The sequence below is a fragment of the Haliotis asinina genome, chromosome 14 (genome assembly GCF_037392515.1).
Source record: "Haliotis asinina isolate JCU_RB_2024 chromosome 14, JCU_Hal_asi_v2, whole genome shotgun sequence".
NCBI lineage: Eukaryota > Metazoa > Mollusca > Gastropoda > Lepetellida > Haliotidae > Haliotis > Haliotis asinina.
Window position 1 is genome coordinate 50,670,936 of NC_090293.1, and position 27,824 is coordinate 50,698,759.

The following is a 27,824-nucleotide window of genomic DNA, read 5'->3' on the forward strand; positions in this document are numbered from 1 at the left end:
TGGTGATGACAACTTGCCGGATTGGACAGATGCTGGTTTTGACAGCTTCCACTGTAAATGTTCTATTGTGACAAATGATCCCATAAAAGAGTGTAAAAATAATACAGATTGTTCCAGTGAGGGTTCATCGTAAGGCATGTGCTGTTTTATATGCGAAAAGAACCAAACATATCAATTTCCATGAGTGGGTCAAATGTTACAGAAACTTTGTGACTACGAAATTGATTAACGGAAAATTCATTCATTGTCACAGATAACTCCCAATCCCAAAATATAGTTGAAGGGGTATGATTCGTCAAGTCTGGTCAGTGAATCTGATTTGAACCTAATGTTGGTCAATTTTAATTCAACTCTCTTGTACTATTGATTTTCTAGGTATGCAGGCCAATTATTACCATACCCTTCCCTTGATGATACTAAAATCACAAAGACTCATTGACACTGGAAAGTTTGTCACAAAAATCACATAGACTCCACGCTCACTCCACGCCCAAGTTCCCTGGTACCAGTGTGAGTGTCAGGTAAGATGTTATTATTTCAAAAAGGCTGCAGTTGAGTTGAAAGTAAGATACTTACTGAGTCATTTTGAACTGTTTTCACATTGCCACTTTCAAATGGCATACGAAGGTTTCAGATCAGTTTTGCAAAATGTCAGAGTTCAAAAACGTTTCAGTTGTACACATTATTAACTCTTTATTTTTGTTGATTTATATGTGGGATTTTAAAATTCACTTCATAAATTAAATGATTATACACTTTTTCTTATCAAACCTTTTGGTACTTGTACAAGCTAGGTACTTTTGGTGTAAGGTCTGTTTGAGATTATATTGAAGATCCATGTAGATATGTTTGATTTGAAAATACGCCAAACTGAAATTTTGTTCACACAGGATCATGAATCCTGTTTGTTTCGTTTGTGACCAGCCATGAATGTAGTAAGGCGAGTTGAAATGAGGTTTAATGTTGTAGTTAAGAACATTTCATTTATATGACAACGTTCATGTGTGTGTATGTGTGGCTGTTTGTACTAGCCCAGAATTAGCTGGTTTTATAGTGCTAGCTCACCAATATACCATGTCTGAGTCAAGCATGAATATCTAACCAGACACATTATACTGACCTGCCGATCAGTCCTTTTTGTACCCATCAATGCCGAGCACCAGACAGGGAACAAGAAGTACCGCATTTTAACGTATTTTTTGTGTGACATAGCAAGGGATTGAATCCACAACCAAGCAGACACTCTAACCACTACTCCCACAGATGTGTTCTAGTCCACAAGTACTACAAAGATTATTTTGAGTGAGTCAGCGTGGTTTTGCACCCTTTTAGCAATACCTCAGGAATGTATCCCGGCAGGTACACCAGAAGAGGACAAATACATCGTACCCAAGTACCTGGGTCTTTGGTATGACAAACATTTCAACCACTAGGATACCCGATAACATCAGGTTAACAGGAGTATGTCATAACAAAAATACCGACAAGAGTTACCGAGTGCTGGCTCCTGTTGAAAGTGACTGAATATAGTTTTACGTCTCTTTTAGCAATATTCCAGTAATATCATGATGGCGACACCAGAAATGGACTTCACATATTGTACCTTTATGGGAATCGAACCCTGGTCCTTGGTGTGGTGTACGAAGATGTTGACCACCCACCACCCCGGTACTGCTGAAAGAAGTTCTAGTAATTAATGTGTTGAGTGAACACCACAGAGTCCTCCTTCCGTTGCAAGTAAACTTTATTGCAAAAACTAACAAGTAATCATGAACACATTGATGTGAACCTTGCAAGTTAAAATGAACACGTATGAGGCAAATAGTGAACACTCCAGATTACAAGGGAACAAGGTAGTCCTCCAGTGCCAACATCATGCACCAAGAATACCTTCAACAAATAGAGCTGCTATGATTCGGATTGATTCACAGAAAATCAAATCTGACACTAAAGTTTTGCTTTTCGATAACCATTGTTACTATTTTGATTCGATAATTGAATACCTATTTAAATTATTTTCACAAAGCCAGAACGTAATTCGTTGATGCCAGGCTAATTATCAAATGGGAACTGTTGTTAGTAGACAGCCAAGTTATCAATGGATTTAATGAAGTTAAAAGGAAAGGCTGACTGCGTGTTAAATGAAATCTGATGCTTTTACTTGTATGAAGAATCAAATCAAAGTGGTTGAATTGAGATAATATTATCGAAAATAGAATCATGGTCTGAGTGAATTGTTGCAGCCCTATCAACACGTGCACCTTGATATTGTAATCACAGCTTCAACAAAGCAGTAATAGTTGGTGTAAAGAATTTCTTCCATGGTGCATTAGGAAAAAAGACAAAATGTTGCACTCTGCAATGTGGAAACCCTGTGTATGTTCACAGAAATATGACTTTGAAATATGTTTCAAAATGCATGTTGCATTTAGGAATGTGGTGATTAATAACAAATGTGAAAATGCTAACCAACTTCCTACTGCAGGAATATGTCACAGATCATCAACTGTCACTGGCAAGTTATTAAAGTCATAGTATCTTAAATTCTTCATAAAATAGACCCTTCTTACATGCCAGTCACACAAGATTAAAACCAGGCACCTCTTCAAATCTCCTCAATGTTCACAGACATTAACTCGTGATTTGTAACACACAGAATGTTCACTACAACATTAAAAGCTAAACATGAATAAAATCTTACCTTCAATATACATTAGAACATGTTAGTCAATCCAAATAAAATATTCTCTTAAAGACTGTCTGTTTTAATTGGTCCCATTTTCAATGAAATATTTCATGTTATGGAAAATGTTTCACAAGCCTGGAAACCACAGTGTACAAATAAATAAACCATTGAGAGAATGGCTCCAGTCTAAGGTAAATTTGGCATAATTGTAAAAACTGGGTATTTATATGCACATGGACTATTTACCATAGGCACTGTTTTTCAATGCTACTTGGTTTACTGATCAGCTGAAATATTTTTTATAAAAAAAATATTTCACAAATTTCTCTCCTAAAGGAACACCTATAATGCATCAAGATGGATCCCCTTGGAAAATTATTGAAGGAAATCAAGTTGAAAGTTTGAATCCTGTCAAAAAGTGAAGGGAGAAAACTCGAAATTTCTCATTTGTTTTTAAGTTTGGGAGGAAATGTGATCAAGATAATGTACTCCTTGATTCTGAATTAGAATAAAAAAAAATATGTAAACCAAGTAACAAGAAAATGATGCCTTATCACAATTTGAGAAAACTTGAGTATACTTGAGTAGTCTTTGGTAGTAAACAACAATGAAAGCACATCATAAACCATATGAAGCCTTGACTTAACCAGACATGATGAAGAGATAGTTGTGAACATTTCATGTTACATGCTAACCCATCTCACAGCCTACAAGGGTCTAATATTATACCAAGTACTACTCCATTTCATGGCAGTGTTCCTTTATTTATTTCAGATTTCCTCCCACAGAGCCATTCAAAGTTGGTGATAGAAAACTTAAAAATATTAAAGGAACTCTTGAATTGTTCTGTTCCATTCTTTGTTTCTCTCAGTATACATACACCATGCTTAACTTGTCAAACAAACAGGAAATCCTGATTTAACCATGACCTTGAGATGAAACCTTGGAATGAAATCTTTCAAGTTTGGAAAAATAAGACAAGGAGGAAAAGAAGCCTGTAAAGTCTGTGTACTTCACGATAATGGAATGTTGTCTGACATGTCTGGTTGAGATAAGGACTGCATTGACACCCTGTTGTGATACAAGACATTTACATACACATCTCCACACTGAGACAACAACGTAACGTTCTCCCTGAAACTACTGTTAGTGAGGTATCACGTGACATGGGCATTCTCAGTGGATGTGATCGGTGTGCACCATTGAGGTAGTAGCCTTTAGGGATTTAGAGACAAATACATCTACACTGAACACAATGAGATGAAAATACTGCAGTATGAGTTGTGGTGTAATGATAAGACAATACAGTATTGTTTCAAAAAACACTTTCTCCATAATAATGGAGATTCTCCATTATTTTCTGGTTGGTTACAAACAGCAGAATCTGCACACTACCCCCAAGCTTCTATGTTTCTCCCTACAATATCCATCATTACTATCTGAGATTTAAAAACATGTTACTCTTCATATTGTGCTTCACCGGATAGAATATGGACTTATAACAAGTCGAATCATATCAAGATCTGTATAATGACCAACACCATGACAGAAAAATGGAATACTCATGCTAGGGGTGAAACGTTGTATCACGGTGTATTTTGTCTCTGTTTCAGTACACTGTAATGTTATAAAAAAAATTGGTATTTGTGTTTTTTGTACCATCATATTAACCTTCTTAAAAAATTCTATAAAGTCTAGAAATTGAATCATTGTGTCAAAAACTATCCAGATTTGGTTCTTGTCAATTTTCAGGATTATGATCATATCTTATATACCGAACTGAATCGGGCTGAACCGAAGGACTTGTCCTGCATGTAACGCACTATGGTAAGAGTGTACTGTTTCAGCCCTAATTTGAATGTAGCATAAACTCAAGAAACATGAACATTATGAAACATTTTCATTTGAGGAAAAAATTTCTTTTCAACCACCATTGTAAGCACAAAACAAAATTTAAAAAAAACAAAACAAACTAAACTATTTAAATCACCATTGGCACACAGTCCTCCCAGCATCCACTGAAAATGGCCGAAGAGATGTTAGGAGAAGAAGGTGAGCATGACAACGGTCTAATCCAACACAGAACTTTAGGAAAAACATGAGTACATCTCTACCTGGTCCCCGATCCACAAAGCAGTCTTTGCACTACTATGGAGTATGGACACGGAAATCATCTTAGTGCTAAGATCGCTATGGGATGGGGCCTGCTTGGCACTATTCTTCAGGACAAGTCACTACTGGCAGCATACACTCATGGCACTGACTATGAAACGACAACAATATACTTAAATATGCCCTCATTCTGTGCTTGTAAACTGAATATGCATATGGCAGAAATTACTTGGTCAGTAATATACATATAGTTGTTGTTAATTTAATGTTGCATTCAGCAATGTTCCAGCTATATGGCAGTACCGGTAATATACATACAGCATCAAAGTGAACACAATACATGTTCACTTGCATTTGAGACCTGTAATATAGTGAAACCTGGTTAATCCATACCCTGTTAAAATGGACTCTTACCTTCTGGATTAACATTAAAATTTAAAACTTTTAAAAACTTGTTTCTTATTTCAAGGAGGATGAATTGGGAAACAACACAGAAACGTCTCAGGAAGGATTCACCTAGAGTGAGTGAGGGAGTGAGTTTCGTTTTACACCACTTTTAGCAATATTCCAGCAATATCATTTTTGGGGGACACCAGAAATGGGCTTCACACACTGTACCCATGTGGTGACTTGAACCTGGGTCTTCGGCAAATGCAATGACCACAGAGCTACCTCACCACCCCAGATTCACCTGCAATGGCTGCTAATTCAAACTCTCGTAATCTGGATTAAGGTCCAATCCATATCAACAGGGTGTCACTATATACCAAGGAGACTATTCCAGCTACATGCACCTCCAACAGTTTACCCCCCAAAAATTTGATTCCATGTCTGACCATATGCCATCATGTGTCAGGCAGCACTACCTGAGGCTCTGCCCAGTTGAATACAGTGACGTCCCACAGAACAACTTGCCCTTTAAGTATGGCACAACAACAACCATACCTGTTTAACCAAATAAATACACTAAAATAATACACATTGTCTGAATATAATAAATACATAAGTACACTAAGCTGTGACAAACACACAAATACAAACATCTGTAATTGGCAAATTATCTATCAATATGGCTCCTTTTATTTACAACATATTACTAAGTACTCTCCACCCCTCAGGCGAAAATAACTTAATCATTGGATTTCCAAGATACTTTTTCAAACATGTATAGCAGATTATACTTTCTCAACCTATTCATCTGTAGACGGATTTAGTTCAATATCAATATGTTAATTATATTCCATATTATATTCCAACAATATCATGGCAGGAACACCCAATATGAGTTTCACACACTGTACACATGTGGGGAATCAAACCAAGGTCTTAAGCATGGCAAGCTAACACTTTAACCACTAGGCTAAGTCCCATTACAGGATTATTACATGTTGCTTCTTTTTGAAGCAGGAATTAGTTCTGAGTTCATTATGAAAAGAAATCAGTGAAAACAAATAGATTTAACATTTTGCGAGAGATTACTGCATTAATACAGAAATGTGAGTAAAGAAAGACCAGAACAGATATACTGAGTTTCTTCATCTAAAGGGCGGAATTATGATAATGAAAATCTAATGACTAAATTACAATGGCCGTCGGAGAGCTTATTATTGTAGAAAAGACAACGAGAGTCATTGTCGTAACAAAACCAGTAGGCCAACACAGGTTTCACAAATTATGGCACAAGTCACTCAGCTGTGACATATATCAACAATAACAAAGATTCTATATAGGCTCGATGGTGATGTAAATTTACAGTTAACAGCATTTAACAGTTTCAATTTTTGAAATATTAAAACCTTATTTGGCTAATCAAATTCAAATACATGTTGAAAAAAACTTTCGAAGGGAAGGTCAGAACTATTTCACTGACCTCTTCTTGATATGGAGTTAAAATAACATTTAATAAAAATAATGGGTTTCAAATACATTAAACAAATGATATTTTATCACCAAAACATCTATGCTTTTCATGTAGCTTGAGTCTGATGGACGTCAGTTTTAACAGTGACTGACACTGTGAGTACTTAAACAAGTGGTTGTTGCCATGACCACACACACCAGTGGTTGACATCATGACCAACAATCTGGGATCAATGAAATGAAGTTACACACTATAACCACTTCATCTTTGCTACTCATTACAAGCAGGATGTAGAGGAGTACCAGAATTCCAAAGGGAGCAATACAAAATATCCACAATGCTCTAACTTAAGGTAAATATTATCTTCTACAAGCATGGTGCTCACAGCATGAATATCTAAACGTACCTTCTATCTGTTTAGACACTGTCCAACAGGTACACACGACACTGAGCACACCAATACTGACCGACATTATCAAATACACAAAACCTGAACACATAAAACATCAGTAAACTATAGTGATGGCAAAGTCTTTTGGAAATATCCAAGAAAAGATATTTGGATATTCACTAGAGATCCATTTCACAAAGTGGTCATAGGTAAAGTGATCATAACTCCCACACTTTAACACCGACGTACGACAGTCATAGGTAAAGTGATCGTAACTCCCACACTTTAACACAGACGTATGACAGTCATATGTAAAGTGATCGTAACTCCCACACTTTAACACAGACGTATGACAGTCATATGTAAAGTGATCGTAACTCCCACACTTTAACATTGACGTACGACAGTCATAGGTAAAGTGATCATAACTCCCACACTTTAACACAGACGTACAAGAGTCATAGGTAAAGTGATCGTAACTCCCACACTTTAACACAGACGTACGACAGTGATCATAACTCCCACACTTTAACACAGATGTACCACAGTCATAGGTAAAGTGATTGTAACTCCCACACTTAAACACAGACGTACGACAGTCATAGGAAAAGTGATCGTAACTCCCACACTTTAACACAGATGTATGACAGTCATACCACTATGATCGCTTTGTGAAATGGGCCCTGAATACTAACATCTCAAGTCAGGTAGACACTGGAGTAAATGCTGATAGATAAAATAAATATTTTGTATGGTTTGCACCATGGCCGAAGTGAACGTTACATCCAGATATTGTCGGAAGATTGCTGAAAAAAAATTTGGATGGGTTCAATTTCATTACTTTCTTTTCATACTCATAAAAGAGTGTTCTTAACTAATGTTCAAATTCCATGGAACTTACTTCACCTGATATAGAAGTAGTATTAAGGAAACACTTACACAATCCCCAATTTCAATGCATTAAACAAAAACGTGAAACATAAATACATATACTGCTGTCTGAATATGATACAACAAAAACAATTATTAAATATTCTTCAAAATGAGACAAATTCTTTGAACACATGTCAACAATATATGTCAAAAGATGGCCACATAGCAAAGAAAAACAAACACTATCTGTGAAATATCAATAAGCGAAGCAATCATTATGCAGGGGAGAAAACATTTACCTTCAAGAACTCAGAGACAGTACTAGAGGACCAACCATTTGATCATGCCAGGAGGGGGTTAGGGAGTTTTTGAAAAGACAATTGTTGCAGAAAATGCTTAAAAAATGATGATGCACCAAATACAAAATGCTTTGGACACACTAATATATTATTCTGAACTGCTTTATTCAGTTTTCTCATATGCTGCATCCCACTCCATGAATATCAAAATGGTTGGTCCCATACTCTCACAGAAGACATTTGCATTCAGCATACTTCTACAAGGGGGCTTTTTTAGGAGTCATCAATATTCAATTTCTATGCTTTTAATACCAAATGACATTTAAACACGAATGTGAGAATGTGTTATTACAAGAAACAAAACTCTTCAAGTAAGGGAAAAGTTGTTGATCATGTGAGTAGCCACCATGGACATTAGTTCGTTACATCTCTGTTTGTTACCATGGTTACGAGAATATACCATAATCTGAGAATACGCCTAGCCTTAGGAATGGGACTTTACTGTATCTGGTAGAATGATTTACATCTGAGTAAACTGTGCTGCATTTTATATCAACAAATCAATAAAAAGTAGAAATAGTCATGATGGGAAATAATAACTTGTGAGAAAAGGAAAACGATTTTAAAAAGGTGGATGAGATAAATGAATAAAATAATGGAAAAGCAGTGGGTTTTCATACTACTGACAAGAAATACATGTTTACCAAAAGCTCTTACTGTCACTATCAAAGAATTAAATGATTAAATTTGATATAATTTAAAACTGTCAGAATGGATAGCCAAAACTCAGTTCAAAATTTATTTTTTAATATCCTCTTTTCTGAACAAATATACATGTATCTTAGAAAGGAATTTATACAGTGACCTGAGATTCTTTTGGCTGCGAAACAGAGCCTGAATTAACAGAAGTAGTGACAGTGATGCAAGTATTTTCAAATGCATGAGACACCTGACCTGTGAGATCATATCACTGAAAGCTAGCTTGTGTACAAAATCAGCTCTATCTGAGGCACTCATAATACATTGTCCACCATATCCCTAAAACTTTCATATTGAACTACGTACAAACACGGACCTGTTTAAATAGAATCAACCATTAGAATTACGTAAATGACAGTTAATTCATTTGTCACAAATTTTTCATTTAATAGTTTTGGGTTGTTTGTGTAGAATATAATGGTAAAATGAAGGAATCGGGTGTCCATTACCCTCTATTGTTTTGCATGTACATGACACGTGAGGATATCAAGATTAGCATTAGCTATGTACACAGTAGACATCTGATTTATAAAGAGTGATAATCACTACAGTGATGTCACTGTTGCTCCACTGATAGATACGAGATTGGTTGAACAGCATTTGAAGCAACTATCTCTTGGTAACAGGTTCACAAAGATCAATCAACTTTGTGCAAGTTTTGATAAAAGTCTCTATAAGGATACCAGAGTTCAGATCAGTGTGCAAAATAGACACAGGCCTGCTTGCCTGTAGCTAGTAAAAGTCTAGTTGGGTCAGTAAATCTCCAGTCATGGGGTCATTTTGTAAATATATCAATATTCATGACTTGTTAAATTATAATACACTTTTAAATCATGCATCAGCAACTATATCTGTGATGATTTACATGACATAAATTTGACGTGTTGTCGCACAATATGTCTGCTGTATTACGAAATCATGAGATACTTGTTAATGGGAGGGCATGCATTGATAACACTGACTGGTAAATATTACCTTCCTGGGATAACGGTTCCTTATTTAATAACCTGAAGCCTGTGTCACGCAATATCTAAAATGGGTAAGTGTACTTAGAACCTTACTAAACAAAAGTAGAGAAAAGTTGTTTAAGGTCAAGGTCAAACATGTATGGTATCTCTGACCCTGTTCATGACATGAACTGTTTCTATGTTACCATAGTTACAAGATCAAGTAACCATTTCCCTAAAAGCTGTGCAAGATCTAAATTAATGGTGCCACACGTAACTATGGAAACAGTGCAAGTTACTGATCAACAATAAATAGGATAAATAATTACATTAGTCATTAAGGTTATATACACAAATAAAAATAACATAAAGCCTGAACAGTAAGGCCTGAGAGAATGGGCGACAGCTTCATAAAGGTGTTTAAACTTATACCAGTTAACAGTCTTTGATGACACGGTGTTCCAACCATGTTATCATGCCTATACAATAACTATTTATTGTCTTAAAGGGTGAGACATGAATTTTAAAAGTCTAGCACCTCATAATCCATTTGTATCAGCTCACCTCTTGCTTATATCATGTCTATCTATCAGTGTCTTATTTGTATTGGTTCACACCTCACCCCATATTTTTATCAGCTCATACCTCACTTCTATCACCTCAGCCCTAATGTCTTTGAGGCAACCTTAACTCCTTATTTGTATCAGTTCACCTCTCACTTCCATCGCCTCATCCCCTCATTGTTACCATCACCCAAAACGTCTACCACCTGGCCTCACCCGCTTCCTTCTGCAGCTACAATCTAGCCATACTGTTCAAGCTACATGTTGTTGACAACATCTGACTAGAGACAAGTGACATGATTAAGATGTCTGTGAAGCACATTCTTCCTTCCCATCACTATATTGGTGCCCATCACTTACTTCACAGCTTTATCATCAAGGGAAGCCATATTGTGAAGCATTCATAAAATCATTTAACAAAACTCTAAAAAGGATGTAAAATTCTCACAATGTTCTGTGTGGCAATCACAGTGGACGTAACAGTATTTCAAGACCATTTTGTTTATAATATCTGTATTCTAATCCATGTACAAATCTGGAAATCTATGGACAATTACTCTCAACAGGGCCATCCTGCGATAAAATAGCACTTGTAATATGAAGTCATTAGTAAAGCATGGACGCAAACTTCTTGATATATAAAGCCATGGCTAGCTCTCATCGGACGTCTGGAGCGTGTCAATCTGAAGCACTATGTTGACACTCGGACCATCGGACCTTCACCTTTGATTGTCAGTAACCTTCCTTGCTTTCTTTAATCTTCCGAGCTAGGCAGCAGGCGAATATTATACCAAATATCTGAAACAGGTTTACATTGCATATACTAATGCAAAACAGATAATGCTCCTAGATGCACACGTAAACCAGGATGATGAAATTAAAGATAATTGTCCCAATTATTCAGTATGAACTACAAAAAGGCACCTGAAAAAGAAGAAACCTGAGTCATATCCCACCACACTTTTCCTATCTGTTACCATCCACTTTGGTTTGGGTGAAATGACATCATACTACCATGCCAGAGAACTTTGTCTTATACAGCACAGAGTAACCTACAGACATCTGAAATGAGAACACTTCACTTCCACTGTTACGACAGAATGGATGTCAGACTCTGTAATATAAGAAGATCAGGATGTTTCAGAGTATATTCACATTCTTTCACCTCTTATCTCACCTTCCTATAATACACTTTCATTTCAGTGGTCAGTGATGCTTTTAGAGTGAGTGAGTGAGTGAGTTTAGTTTTACGCCCCACCCAGCAAATTATTCCAGCTATATGGTGGCGGTCTGTAAATAATCGAGTCTGGACCAGACAACCTAGTGACCAACAGCATGAGCATCGATCTGCATAACTGGCAACCTATGACAACCTCAAACAAGTCAGTGAGCCTGACCATCCGATCCCGTTAGTCATCTCTTACGATAAGCACAGTCGCCTTTTATGGCAAGAATGGGTTGCTAAAGTGAAACTCTCTGCCAATTAACTGTATTGCTAACAATGGTGTCACATCATAATGTGACACATGCAGGGCACAAAGTTCCAAAAACATTCAATTATCTGTTTCTTATTCTACTACGTACAAGTATATTTTACTGTCTTTCACTGCGTCAATTTAAACTTTTTTATGAATTGCATTGTTCCCACAAACAACTTATACATAATTAACTATTTTTGGGGAAGTTTTAAGCTTGCTAGAATATGGAGCGTTGATTTAATAAATCCTCTCCAGAAGCAGATGCCATTTTGTTTACATGTCAAATAGTTAGTAGCGAGCTTCAAAATAAAATATAATATTTTGTACATTTAACATGAGGTAAGACAAATAAGTTGAGAATTTCTCGCTTGGGTAATACAGTCCGGCTTGAATGACACTGCTACAAGAGGCGCACATCAGACCATATTAATTATCCTCGAGAAAAGCAAACCACAAATAATGTAAGAGTAAGAATGTGCTCTGAAATATTGTGTTCAGGACACTGCAAAATTGATACCTATCAGTTTCCCCTTTACATGTATCATTTCTAAATTCAAAGACTTTATAAGGATATCACTTCGTGACTCCTCCAATCACTTCCATTTTGGGAAACATAATGTTCCATGCTCCAAAAGTTTGAAACAAGATATAATGCAGGCATACATAGGAGTGTAATTTCTGTATGTCCTTACATAGGACTAACCACAGACTAGACAGTGGGACTTACCTGTAACCATGGTAACCAAAGAGCTAAAGAAGGTAGGCACAGGAATAAAAGTTATGTTAATTTCTCAAGTTGACATGAAATAAGATGAGACTTGTGTCTATAACAATTATTAACAATTGTATAATGCCTGTAGACAGCCCTAGAATTAAGACACACAGACAATCATTCCACCAAATAGTTATCATGGTGTACTGTACCTGTACACAACACAGGCCAAGACCGATCCCACCAATCAGAATCAAGTGCTTCTTGACGGATTCCTCCAACCGTGGGGAACAACCCTGGAACAGAGAGATGAAGAATGATTCTAGCACGACTCTGGAGTGAGTGACTTCAGTATTACAACATTTTTAGCAATAGTCAGCAAGGTCCCAACAGGGAACACCAGTGTGGGACTTCACATGTTGTACCCACATGGGGAATCAGATCTGTGTCTTCTGCATGAGAAGCCAAAGCTTTAAGCACTAGGCCACAAGCGCCCACCGCAGGTCCGAAAAATCGATAAACTAAGTCCGGTTTACTATCCAACCCCCTTACTGTATAAACTATAAGGGTGCATCACCAAATCACGGCGATGTGATCGAAAACAGGACAATTTTGCACTCTTCATTGAATATATCGTATTTTAAAAGTCTCACGAGTATCAGAAGCTTCTGTCCACATTTCTGATGTGTGTGGGAGGCATGTACACAGGCCCTTCGAGGGGATGCACTTGTTGTTTTTTATTAAAACGCCAAAGACCGAGTTGCTGTGCCAGAAATATAGAAAACTAGATCGTCAGTGACATGCTTTATGACCTCCAGAAATCTGATTGGTTAATAATGCAAACTGCAACTGCAAACTGGGTGGGTGTGTTTTGTACACAATAGTGTTAGCCAATCAGATCCCCGGACCTAGTTTTGATGACCTAGTTTTGGCGGTGGGCCTCTGTGCACTAGGCTACTCCATCATCCCGCATGAGTTTGGACATCACAAGCCTACTCATACTGTAAACAAATCTGATGAAAATGGTACATTTGACAGCCATATAACCATGGAGGATGATATTTATAGAAAATTCATCCTCAGGCATTGTAAGCAGTTTGAAATAATTATATGTACAATTACAGGTCAGAAACATCCACTAATACAGTTCCAAATTTAGTGAGGTTGAATCTACAGGTAACTTGGATCAATATCTAAATACATACAGTAATGTGAACCTGCTAGAGGTCACATGCAACCAAAAAATCAAACATAATTAAAACACATTTATCACTTATTCATGACATATAATATACATTGCTGCTTTTAAAAAAAAACAAATAAACAAAATTATAAGCGTACAATTGCGATTCAAAAGTGCAATATATTGTACTGGGGCTTACTTCCCCCAAAACGAAGCCCTCGGGAGACCGAACCCAGTCATAGTGGGTGGATCTGCACTCAAGTGTAATGACGGCTTCATTTGCTGATATGCTGAGGGTTCATTGTGTGTACAGAAAGATGATCTGTTTGATGGGCATTTTAGAAGTATAGCCAGTCACAAGAAAGTAAGATTCTTTATGGATAACAACTTCTTTTTGTGTACTTGATGCGTCGTTTCAGTATGGATTCACATACTGTTGTCAAACAAAATCATATACACTAAAAGAAGTCGTTATCCATGAAGAATGTATATAGAGATGTTGGGTTTGGAAAATACATGTTCTCTGAATTTGTGCTCGATACAATAAAAAATCATGTCAGTAGAGATGGTAAACTACTGCGTGGCTGGAATCTGTCATTCGTCCAAGTACAAAGCAGGACTTGAAACTGACAAGAGTTTGCACCAGTTTCCATCAGATCCAGTCATACGAAAAAAATGAATGTAGTTTGTTTGCAACCCATAGACATAAAAACATGTCATGTGTATCACACATGCCTAATTACATAATGTGGCAGACACGGGACTCGGGTGCACGAGTCATAAATCAACTTATTTTCTTTATGTCGTATAGTCTGATAGGTGTTAAGTTCAAACTGCACGTGGTCAATGATTGAAGCTGTGTATTGCATGTTGTCGTTAGCAGACAGGCAGACATACATATAGGTGTGAATAAACCTGAGACACTGAGCTTTCTCTGTGACATAGACTGCTTACCACAGTCAACAAGTTTTTTTATGTCACGAGTAGATTATTTACTTACACAACCAAGATTAGACTACTGCTCACGACCTCAGATGCTGGGCATGCATACTGTTTCAAGCTCCACGAAACTGTTCACTGCGCATGCGTTATGGACGCAGCACAGCACAGCTGTTGAAACCAGTTTAGTGAAACGTTTGAACTCCGATTTTGCGGGCTTTATTTTCATCGCGGTTTTTTTCAACTTTATAGGTTGAATTGGCATTTTTTATGATTTGCTTCGGTAAGTGCATACCGAAAGGTACCAGAATCTGCAAAGTTGTGTTTTATGTAGCATGTGACCTTTAATGTTATAGCCTAATGCATATTGTTATCAGTTTGGAATTTTTATAGGATATTAAACGAGTTTCCACTTTTATATCAAGTTTATGTCCCGAGTGAAATAATTTTGGTTTTGTCACGAGCTTTAGCTTTAGTTTTGTATCCTATTTATTACCCACGTTCTAAAAATTGAAAATATCTTTAACATAAAGCAATATTTTGCTTTCCTCTATAGAACCATTTAACGCAGATTAATACATCATATTGGTGATTGGAATGTCAACTGCTTCACTCCAGGAAAACGTACGCTGCGTAGAGAAAATGTATTTCCTATACAGCGCCTAATCACAAGAAAATAGACAAATTAAGACAGAATCAAGTCGAAATCAAAATTTAATTCTTTTCAGTTGAGGATTTGTTTTCAAAAGCAATAATGTAATTAATCAAAACACTTGCGAAGTGTAAATATTTTTAACTTGACTACGTGACCTAAATCTTGCCTGAACGTCAGTCGGCCATCAGTGTCGGGCTAGTCGTCATGTTGAGTGTGTTCACAAAGAAGATTATAGGGAGCATTTAACTAGGAGCGGCAAACTCAACAGCAAAGATGAATGTGAATAATAGTGAACTGCATGTCTCAAAGAGTTGACCTTAATGTTCTTCATCGGAGGACAAGTTACAGTAAATAATTCGGTGGTGCTTTGCACAGGATGCCAGTGACGCCTTCTCATCTTGGAATTCCCACTTGTCAAGATCCGAAAATTGGGTCTGAAAACACAGCCTACAACCTCGAACGAAGACGATTTCAAGCCTAATGTGTTCAGATTCTGGGAAGTGCTTTTGACCCCTTCATAAGAAACTACGGAGGCATGGCAGTGACAATATGTTTGTGTGGGAGGACGTGCATGGATGCGGCTGACAGTGACAGTGATAGAGATACAAGAGCGCCGCTCATCTTTTGATGTCGTGTGTTACTATGCAGTCCTGACAACTACACGCAGAAGGTATTCAATCTCATGATTATATTCATAATTTTTCCAACCAATTGTCCGTCAATTTTGACGAAATCAATAACTTTTACGGGCGACGCAATATTTGTTTACACTCATGAGAGACCTACCAGACGCATTTGTTTACTTATTTTTATGACTGTTTTATTTTCATTTTTAATAAAGAAACTTGAGTTATTATAGAATTGAAAATAATCCTAGTAACCACTCTAAATGAAGTATATTTTTTCTAATTCCATAGAAGTGTTTTCGTTTTACATGCTCTCATGTGTGAAAACTTTTGATTGAAAATCATGAATGGAATGAGTGATGAAAGTAGTACCAGTAATGTCAAAGTTCACGTATTAGCCAATCGGATCACTTGAAGGTGTTATGACACATATGTGTCATAACACTTTGTTATGAAACACCTTTACGGAGTACCATGTGGGTAATAATAAGGATTAGAAAACAAGAGTAATCAGAAGATGACAAATCCCCCACATGTGAAAGAGCATATAATCTGATAGTTACTTAAAGTGCAATTTGATTTATTTTTTTAGACTAAGTGCAAATCATTTCCATTGAAATCATGAGTAAATAAATGCCAAAAATCAGCAAATAGCAAAAGGCACCACTTCAAGATCTGTTTGATATGTCTGCAAAGAGTTGCTAGTTGATAGTTCGCACATCTGTCCATGCATCCATCGATCCATACTCATTTTGTTTTCAGAGCATAACTAAAAAAACATTCAATATTTTTCAACAAAAATTGGTAGATATATCAAACAGAACCTAAAGTGGTGCCTTTTTCTATTTACAGATATTTCTCATGTTTTGTTTGTCTCGGCTTCCATGGAAACAGTTTGGACTTAGTCTTACAAGGGAAATGTGGGCTTCGTTTCAGAGCACAACTCAAAAACTATTTTAACAAAAGTTCTTGTTATGGTACAAGCTAAGTTTCATCACAAAACACATTACTCCTGTATTCTCAAGTTCCCATCAAGGATTAGCACTAGGCTACCAAGGGACCCATACCTTCCAGTAGATGTTAGAAGGAGAGTCACTCTTGCCGCACCGCAGCATCGGCGATATGCAGCAACTGTCCGGCACCACATTCTCCGTGGCTGTGTCCATCTTCAACCAGCGCGAGTAGTGCCAGTCTTTGTAAGAGCCAGCCCCACAACACTTGAACTGGAGACAACAAGTACATTTAGTAGTGAGCTCAGAATGAAATGCAGGACATAACACAATCAGGGTTTGCCTTGTTCTACATAAACTCACAGGGGCCTGTTCTACATCAGATTTCTCTGAGAGCATATTTTATTTAAATTTTTTATTCATTTCATTACATAAAGCTGTATTATTATATTTGGAACATTTTTCAAAACATATCATGCAAAAAATAAAATCTGTATCATGATTAAGAGATGACTTTTTGATCAAAATCATACTGTTTAGGAATGGTATAGTGGTATAAACATGAAATACAAGTTTCTCAGGATTACAATCTATTTACACACAGGGGAGGTAACTCACCTCCTTCTGCATGTCGTTGACTGCATCTGTGATGCTGTTATAGAAGTTGTAGTTGTTGATGATTGTGTGATTTAGGTTCCTCGTTAACTCTTCTCGGATCTGAATCAGTACACAATGTGTTAACACAATGCTCTGTTCATAGGCTTTGAGAAGTACAGCACTAAACAATCTTAACATGGTCTTCCATTTAGGTCTGTATACAGTCAACCTATTCCTCACCAAACAGACTATGCTCTGACACTGGGTGACAGACACATATGTTAAAAAAAGCTGCGAAACGCATAGTTTATGTATGTTTGCAAATTCCAGTAAAAAGACTGTCTAAAGTCAAAGACTTGGAATTGTGAGCGAGTGAGTGTGTGAGTGAGTGAGTGAGTGAGTGAGTGAGTGAGTGAGTGAGTGAGTGAGTGAGTGAGTGAGTGAGTTTTATGCTGTTTTTAGCAACACCACCTAACCATCCTGATAAGAACATGGATCAGACAATCGTGTGACTGACAGCACCAGCAATGATGAGATACAGTTTACTAAATTTGACATCCAAATACACCGTACTAGTGTTGGCAAAGTGTGAGATGACTTACCGCTCCCTCGTACATGTAGGCCAATACTCCAGCGACAGCCTCCAGCAGGAAGATCACCAACAGCAGGAAGGCATACTGGCAAGTAGACATGTCATGATTCTTACACCGGTTTCAAAGTCTGGTGTTAGATATACAGGAACAGATGGACAGTTAAGTACTTGACCGTCTTCTGATTACAACATCAACTGTTTGAAGCTTAAACTGAAAGACACAGCATATTGCAGATGGATCCATTAGATTTTATGAGCTAAATGAGATATGGGTACACCTACAGATCATGGTCTGTGATGGGGTGCACCTGCAACTTATGATCTTAGACTATCAACAAGTCTCTGAAATTGAACATATTTTACAGATCAAACATAAATGAAAAGGAGCCCCAAAACTTTCTTCATTTTTAAATGGGCTTTCTCAGATATGTTTGCTTTAGGGTCTGTATGACTGACATAACTGGCAGGGCCATGCACCTCAACCATTTTGCCATCATGATCAACTTCACAGACTATGCAGAACTGCTGGTTAAATTAGTGCCTCTGAAGTTTTTCCAGTTGTATGTCATTAACATCAATGCCGGCTTAAGATAATATATGAGATGTGCAAGTTATAATCACTTTTATGAAACCCTTTGGTATGACACTGACAGACAACATACTCTGGGATTCAAACCCAACACTGGGCGAACGTGGCTTCAAAGTAAAGCAACTCTACACAGGAAACAGTAGAGTCCTAAACATATCATAACAAATGAATGAATGCACACTAAGCATTGTTACCGAGACAAGGCAACATCGATTATCTTTGACTGTGCCGAGACAGCCGAGGATTCCCACGAAGATGATGATGGTGCCAATGGCAAGGAAGAGGAAGGTAGTGGCTGGGTATGTGTTGTTTCCCAGGAGGCTGACGTAACGGTGTTTGTTGACAATTGTCCATATCCCCATAATCAGGAACGCCAGACCAGTTGCCTACAAAACAAGAATCGCTCACTTAAAATCAAAAAGAAGCACTGATCATGCTTATACGCGTCTAAGATTCATGTACAGATTTTTTTCTCGACTGTTTAATGATCAACTCTCCCAATATGTAACTGAGACTAGACAAATCAGTCCAAAGACTGACATTATGAGTATCGAATGGGATAAGATGGCATGTATCCAAGTTAGACTAATCCTTAGTCCCTGAATATATGTAATCTTGATGGTATACCCATTTAAAATGAAATGGAACCCCTCTGAGTTAGGAGATTCCAGGTAAATCTAGACTTGCTTCATTTAGGGCTTTAGAGTTTGGCTTCAGCAAGGTAGTAGTGATTGTGTGAGTATAGTTTTAAGATGCTTTTAACAATATTCCGGCAATATCAGGGCACGGGACACCAGAATGGACTTCACACATTGTATCCATTTGGAGAATCCAAGTTTTTGGCATGACAAACAATTGCTTTATCCACTGGTCTACCCCACCAACCCGCTAAACAGTAGGAAAAATAATGTTATTCCAGCAATGTGAAACAGACTACATCCAGGTCAGCAAACCTGACCTCTGAATCTTGTTTGCTGCCTCTAAAAATATAAAAAGATAATGATTCTGGAGATCAATTCTCATCAGGATATCTACAGGGTTCATTCACAGGTAAGACATGCCTGAACTGGGCTAGGAGTGTCCCAAATGTTTAACCATAAGCGAGAGGGTTATCATAAAGAATATACATTTTATGAGAATCATTAATCTTGATAACAGTCATTCATGACCACCTTCAACTGTGAGTAGGTTTATTGCACAAGTGAACAGAATTTCAAGTACTCACAAACAAGGCATAGATATATATTTTTTTCCACCTTGGAAACAGAATTAACTGAAAGGAAGATAATTTGGGAGCATCTAGCATTCAGCACATCCTTGCCACCAGGGAACACAATTAAACATGGAAAGCAGTGGTTTCTCTTCACATAAAAACTCAAGTGGGTAAATGCATTAAATAAACTTAATTACCTTTATTACTACCTATATACTTTTTTGGTTTTCTAAAATAAAAACAGTCAAACATTTATCAATAAAACTTTAAAATGCAACAAACAGGCATGAACTCCAATTTCACATTTTTAGGAGTGAGTGAGTGAATTCAGTTATATGACGCTTTTAGCAATATTCCCGCAATATCACGGCATCAGACATCAGAAATGGGTTTCAACACGTTTAGGAATTCCCCGAGATATATTCTAAACTATAGTTCCACCAATAGTTACCATTAAACCTATGTACTGATTACTTATTTACTCATTAACAAAACCAGTTGCATAGCTTCAATGAAAACCTCAGAGTTCTGTTCTTCTCTGGCATGGCAATATAGGCCCAAAACAATCAAATATTTTTCAGCCTAATTGGTAAAACTCTCTCCAACCCAGCAGCTGTTCAATGTAAGATAAACACGATAAAGCCCCTGTGCTTCATCACGCATGTAACAATCTGCTGACACAACAGTTTCTCCCACACATAGCTAACCAGTGCTGTAGCGAGACCCAGATCTGTGATCATGCACCCCACTTGAGTGTATCCAGCCCCCCATTAATCCACAGCGACAGCCAGGGAAGACAGCACATGGAGGTAATGCCTGACTGACAGCTGCTCTCAGAGCTGATAAACCCACTACACCTCCAGATAGACAGACTTTACTGTGGGTTAACTGCATTGTAAAGGTGCAACATGATAACAAATGTTTAAAAGAGCATGAAAGATATGATTATATTTCTTCTGTTATGTTTTCTATCATACTCTGATAGAGAAATATTCCCTTGTAACAACACTTCAAATATCTTCTCGAATTTTGGTGTTCTGATAATTGCAAATAATCAAAAAATGATCGAAAGAAGGATTAAAAATAGCTACTGATTGTAAAAAAAAAAATTGCAAAAAAATTGGAATTTTGTTTCAGCATAACACACTTGAATGACGTAAAACAATCACTAAATTTGCTGAATATCCGCAGTAAAATGTGTTCAACAGTGTAAAACCACTTTTATCATTTAATTACAGCTCCAGTGTCTTTCTTGAATGCATGTATTTCATTGCATGAAAGCATCAGTTACAAACAACATGAATTAGAAAATACCTAAGAAAAAACATAAAATTGGTGATTACATTAAAAATGTACATATTTTGCTTATAATTGATAAATGTTCACAAGTCCTCCGATAATCAGCAGTGGATTTGGTTTCCAATTCCCAACACAAGTCTCAGAGCTCCAAATTGCAACACAAGTCTCAGACTTCCAAATTGCAACACAAGTCTGAGAGATCCAATTCCCAGCACACGTCTCAGAGATCAAATTCGCAACAAAAGTCTCAGAGTTCCAATTTGCAAAACACAAGTCTCAGAGCTCCAATTCCCAACACACACCTCAGAGTTCCAAATTGCAACACAAGTCTCAGAGCTCCAATTCCCAACACACGTCTCAGAGCTCCAATGTGCAACACAAGTGAATGAGTTCAGCAGTTTTATGCCACTTTTACCAATAGTCCATGAATATCACAGGAGGCTAGAAATGGGCATCACAAATTGTAGCAATGTGGGGATTTAAACCCTGGTTCTTGGTGTAACAAGCGAACATTTGATAAGAGTTCCTCCTGTTTCCCCATCCCAAATAATATCAATAAACTGATATTTACTAGAATTATTCATAATACCTAATACAACAATCACTAGAGGACTCACAAAAATTACTAAAAGCCCCCAAATTATGTACAATATATAGGGTTGAACCGCTTAGTCTTACCTATGTTAATCTGAAGAAGAAAGAATATGGGAGAACAGAAGGAACTGTTTCTGAACACGTAACTACTATGCTACCCCACAACACAGCCAAGACAAATTAAGAACCTCCTTGTTTGGAAAGTACATTACAATTTTACTCCCAAGAGGCAATACTGCAACTAGGGCTGCAACGAAAGATGTGATTAATAGAATAGACCATGTTCTATGTTATTCTTTCATGATTATAAGATTGTATTGTCTTTGAAGATTTACGGTCAGTCACTTCTTTTGAATACGATACACAGTTCAGATATTGAAAAAGGCGAAATTTTAGCCACTGAGATGAAGAATATATTGCCTTTTCTTGCAAATTTGATGTCAGGAATCAAAATAATGGATATATGGGTAGGAAGGTAATAAGGGGTCAGCCACCCATGTAGAAAATTTGGACCCGTTCCTGCCCTAACTGCATCTTAAAAAATACATACATGAAACCAGATATTCTCTATGTTGTTAGTGTAGTGTAAACGTAGAGAAATGTGAATATAATATACTGACTGTAAATAATGACATGTTTGTGATGGATTGACCGGTATGTGAGGTATGTATGTCAGCGTTCCAAGTAAGAAGTGTTTATTGAGTGTTACTGTAACCTTTCACACCCCAATTATACACTAAGCCAATCTTAAACACTATAAAACCAGCCAGTCAGTTCCAATTAACTTAGCTGACAGTTCAGCCGAACTATGCAAGCATTACCATACTGACACATACTCACTGGGTCATGAAAACTTCCCCACACTGAGAGGCTGGCGAATGATACTTTATTTCTAGATAGCAATGGTCTTTGATGTCATCAAATGTTCATACATGAAAGTGAGGAGTGCATAGTTTTTCCTTCATTTTTTTTAGTTTATTTTTTTAAAAAAACACTTTGATGTCATGTATGCCTTTACTTTTAACTGACCCCTGATGGTCTACCCGGGGTAGAATAGGTCTTCAGCAACCCATGCTTGCCATAAAAGTCAACTAACGGGATCAGGTGGTCAGACACACTGACTTGGTAGGCACATGCCATTGATTCCCAATTGCGCAGATCAATGCTCATGTTGTTGATCACTGGATTGTCTGGTCCAGACTTGATTATTTACAGACAGTCACCATATAGCTGGAATATTGCTGACTGCAGTATAAAACTAAACTCACTCATTACTTTTAACTTTGTGTGTCATGTTAGAAGTTGTAAAGATAAAGGTAAACCAAGTCTATGGACAGTCAACTTCTTTACTGCAATGAGTGTGATGTTTTAGTGTAAGAACGAACACTGTTATCACTTGCTGGACAACGGTGTTAGTATCCACAGTAAAGAAGTTGACTATCCTGGGAACATGGTTTCCCTATGCCTATCCCTATGCCTGTACTTGCAATACTGAATGTTTCAAGAAATTGCCAACAAGATGGTTGTCAGATTATTAGGGTTTGGGTGTGTTTGAGATGAGCACATTATGTTTTGATACCTCCAGTAATGACCATATAATGTGTACTTGTCACTGATGAATAATACAGATAGATGAATTTATCCAGTATTGAAAAATAACCTTTTCAAAATGCTGAAATTGTAAAGCAACTGTGACATTATGAGATATTTTATCTAAACTTAAAATATTCATTCAGATATTTTATTAAAAACATTGGTTGAACTTTTCTATTTTGGTTATACTGAGTACTGGTAAATACATGGGGAAAAATATGTTGTCTAGAAGAGTATTTTCATATCAAGCTTAAGAAATTACTAAGTGTTGCAAATGAGATTATATGTTACAAAATCTTGTCTCTCTCATCTAAAGATTGTTAATTAACATACAAATAACCCATATGGGACCATATGAGAATCACACCTATTAACCACTGGGCTATGCCTAGAACTCATTTTCCAGAAAATCACTGGTTTTGATGCAGACAAAATAAATTTAGCAACCCAAGGAACATACAACTATGTTCACTGCTGAACAAAGTTGTTGGCAAGAAACATAAATTTCCTCTTCTTAACGTCATCTAGGGTAGAAATGAAAATTACAGGTGATCTGCAAATTAGCTTGCCTGACTAAAAAAACACCTGACTTGGATGTCAGGCAATGGGATATTTCCACCCTGGTCATCATTATCTTAAAGAACACCGCATTTCTTTCCTACTTCACAAGATCCTGTAGGACCTGTGAAAACACTGTTGAAATCAGCAGCAAGATGTCCCTGTGACTACTAGTCTTGACCCCGGGTCAAGCAAAACCCTGGTCAGGATGTAATTATGAAGTATACGGAAAAGGAATACTTCACATACATTGCTAGGTATACTGCAGAGAAAGTGTCGGAACAACGGTCTCTGAAAAAATGCAGTTTTGAATCTATCAAATCATTCCATTTAACTGACAAGGATACCAAGTGAGCACTGAGATAGAGAACCTGGGGGAAAATCTAGACTTGGGGCTTTAGCACTGAAGAACATACTCGTCAGACAGGAAATATTGGATTCTGTGAGACAGACTGAATATAATGCAACCCCCAGGTCCCCCTGTTATTGTATTCAACACTGGGTCATACTGGGTCATGCTAGGTCACACGAAATGTACATTGATTACATTTCCCAGCACCTAGTCATATAGTATTATAAGTCTTGGTGCGTCATCTGTGAGTCATTTGAGACTGGCTTCTCAACAACACTGACAGGTAAAGTGGTTCAGCTATACACAAGTAATGTAAATAAAGCCAATGAATGATCTTTCAAGTTGCAACTTACATTAGTTAATTGCATCAAGTAATAGCTACAGATAATAGCTCACTGACGCTCAAACCTACTGGGAAAACGAATAAGTGAGAGTGAGTGTTTAGTTTTTCACCGCACTCAGCAATATTCCAGCTTTAGTCGGCGACGGTCTGTAAATAATCGAGTCTGCACCAGACAATCCAGTGATCAACAACATGAGCATTGATTTGCGCAGTTGGGAACCGATGACATGAGTCAACCAAGTCAGCAAGCCCCACCACCCGATCCCGTTAGTCGCCTCTTACGACAAGCATAGTCGCCTTTTATGGCAAGCATGGGTTGCTGAAGGCCTATTCTACCTCTGGACCTTCATGGGTCGAAAACGAATAAGAATAAAGGAACCTAGATGCAGCTAGAAGCATCAGGTGGTCAGGTTCCTTATACATAAATTTTGCATTTTATTGTACTTACACTGTAAGATACTCATGATGTCAGTCACAGGACTGTATGGTTCAACCCAGTTACTTAAAGTCTCGGGCTGTCGGGTAGCTTTGCAACTATAGCGTTGGCTCATCACACCAAAAACCCAGGTTCACTTCCCGCTATGGGTACAGTATGCAGTGTTTCAAGTGACATCGAAATGTGCTGCATTCAATACTCTCAAACATACAAAATGGACACAGAAAATCAATTCACTTCATCCAAAGGTATCCACAACACATCTATACGTTTGCTAAGAGATTGGTTGTATCTTTCAGAGCAGTGACGTGCATCATTTCATCCATCAGTCTTCATTCCAAGATCAAAATGTACAGTTATCTACATTGTTACATCACAGGACCCATATTGCCATCAAGGACCCCTAGAACTAATCACTATGGATCCCTGTACCCTCCATGTTTGAGAGTTTAAGTAAAACCCTGAAAATGTGCTGTCTTATATAACTTCTGGTGTCCCCACCATGATGTGACACGATTATTGCTAAAATCTGTATAAAACTGTTCCCGCTGTTTGCAGACTACTTCATACTGCTAGATTACTGTTGAGTTCAGCATTAAATAGCAAACATTCAATGTCTTAAATTTCCATTCTCAAGCTTGATATGGCCCCCCAAGCCTCATTCCTTCACTAATGCTCCCCAAGTGTAACACTACACATTTCAGTAACCATATCGTGTTAGTTACAGACACATAGTTACAGATTCTGCTACAATATTAAGTCACAAGACTACCCACAAAACAGACTGTGACTCATAAAGTCAGTTTTATATGTAATCATATTTCACTTTCATTTATCACTGTTGGTCTACCAACAGTTTAGTACTGTAAAAACAGGGCATTAATCATGTATGCTGCATATATTAAAATCAGTCTGAAAATAACTCATGTATAGTGTCTTGAAACACAATGGCGACTCTATTAACAGGTTCATCTAACCATGCATCAACTCTGAACCTGTCCACCCCCTATAACATGACGATAAAGACATTGCCTGTCAGATAAATTGATGTACCTTTACATGAAGGAAATGTCACTAGCTGTGTTCACATCAGGTATGAGTGTTATATTGAATACGGAAGCTGAGTGCTGATAGAAAAGATATAGAGAGTATTGTCATCTCCTTGTCTATATATGTTTGTTTACTTGTTGTTTAAAATTCCAGTCCTCAGCAATATTCCAGTTTTATGGCAGCAGTCTGGACATACTCAAGTCAAGACCAGACAATCCAGCGATCAACACTATGAGCATTAATCAACACAACTGTGTTTATATTCTGCAAACTGTTTTTACATTGATGTACATATTTATGCACCTGGATTATACATTTTGCATACACTGATACACATTGATAATATTGTGTAACTGATGGGGCGGTGGGGTAGCCTAGTGGTTACTGCTTTCACTCGTCACGCTGAAGGCCCGGGTTCGATTCCCCACATGGGTACAATGGGTGAAGCCCATTTTCTGGTGTCCCCCGCCGTGATATTGCTGGCTGGAATATTGCTAAAAATCGGCGTAAAACAACTCACTTACTCACTTTTATAACTGGTAGGTCAACAAACAATGACTACAGTGGTACACAAGGATTTAAGTGTGGTACACCTACATAACAAAGCAACAAGTCATCAATATCCCCCACAACAGCAAATGCTCTTTATGAACATGTCTACTAGGTTACGTCAAGTGTTTTTGCATGTATATAGCAAAGTGGAAGGAGAGTCCTGAAAGGTTTTTAAGTTCTACTCCTGAAAGGAGCACTATCATCATATTCAGTCATAGTTAAACTTGTTGCCGTGGACATGCAATAAAAATATTTTATTCAGAAATCCAAAACTAACAGAAGGCATGAGTACACTAGCAGACCAATCTATGTGAGAAGTATGGTGAAGAAATATTGAACAGTCTTAAAATTCTTCATGTTCTGCTCAACTACCAATTTCAAACTTGTTGCCATGGAAACACAAATAATGTTTTATTCAGAAATCCAAAACTATGAAAAGGCCCCAGTAAACCACCAGATCTATCTGTGAACCTGGGGTTTGGTAAAGAAATATTGAATAGCTTTAAAGTTCAGGTTCCGGGAAAAACACATTGCTGATGATAATAATCCTTTTTTCAAATGATATACTTTCCTTACACAGACCCGACCTGAGGCAATCACATTGCATCTGGTTGAAAGGCACCTTCCTAATATCTTATAAAATGCCACTCAACGAAGTTCTTTGTATTTTGTCACCCATGAATACCTATTGGAAAGCTAACAGGGAGCACATCCCTACACACATCATCCCCTACCCCCAACCCCCGCCCCCCCCGGGTCTGTGTGTACATCACTTCACACCTGGGGTCCAGCCTGGGGTGATGTGTGACAAGCACCTGCTGTGTTGGACATCTGGACAGGTGGGCCTAAGGGATTCCTTGCCTCAGGGCAGTCACTGACATTCATCCTTTTGGGGGAGACACTTAAGGAGTAATCCTGTAATAGTGTTAATTAGCAAGTAGCCCCAGGTGGTAACGTCTTCAGGGTAATGAATGCAGGATGTAATTGTTTCACTTGACCACATGTTTAGGATGGGGTGGCGA

The 27,824-nt window shown here is 37.5% G+C and overlaps 1 protein-coding gene across 2 annotated transcripts in view; it reads right to left on the minus strand.

The window, feature by feature from the left end:
• Positions 1-1,726: 1,726 nt before the first annotated feature.
• The window catches only part of LOC137261102 (CD151 antigen-like), a 38,996-nt gene continuing 12,898 nt past the window's right edge, over positions 1,727-27,824 (minus strand). For both annotated transcript variants that reach the window (XM_067798777.1, XM_067798778.1), the window contains exons 3-8: positions 19,007-19,198; positions 18,234-18,308; positions 17,653-17,751; positions 17,152-17,307; positions 12,894-12,977; positions 1,727-11,289 (exon numbers count right to left, since the gene is read on the minus strand). In XM_067798777.1, coding sequence (XP_067654878.1) covers positions 11,224-11,289; positions 12,894-12,977; positions 17,152-17,307; positions 17,653-17,751; positions 18,234-18,308; positions 19,007-19,198 — 672 coding nt within the window. In that variant the 3' untranslated portion in view covers positions 1,727-11,223. The remainder of the gene's footprint in view (positions 11,290-12,893; positions 12,978-17,151; positions 17,308-17,652; positions 17,752-18,233; positions 18,309-19,006; positions 19,199-27,824) is intronic.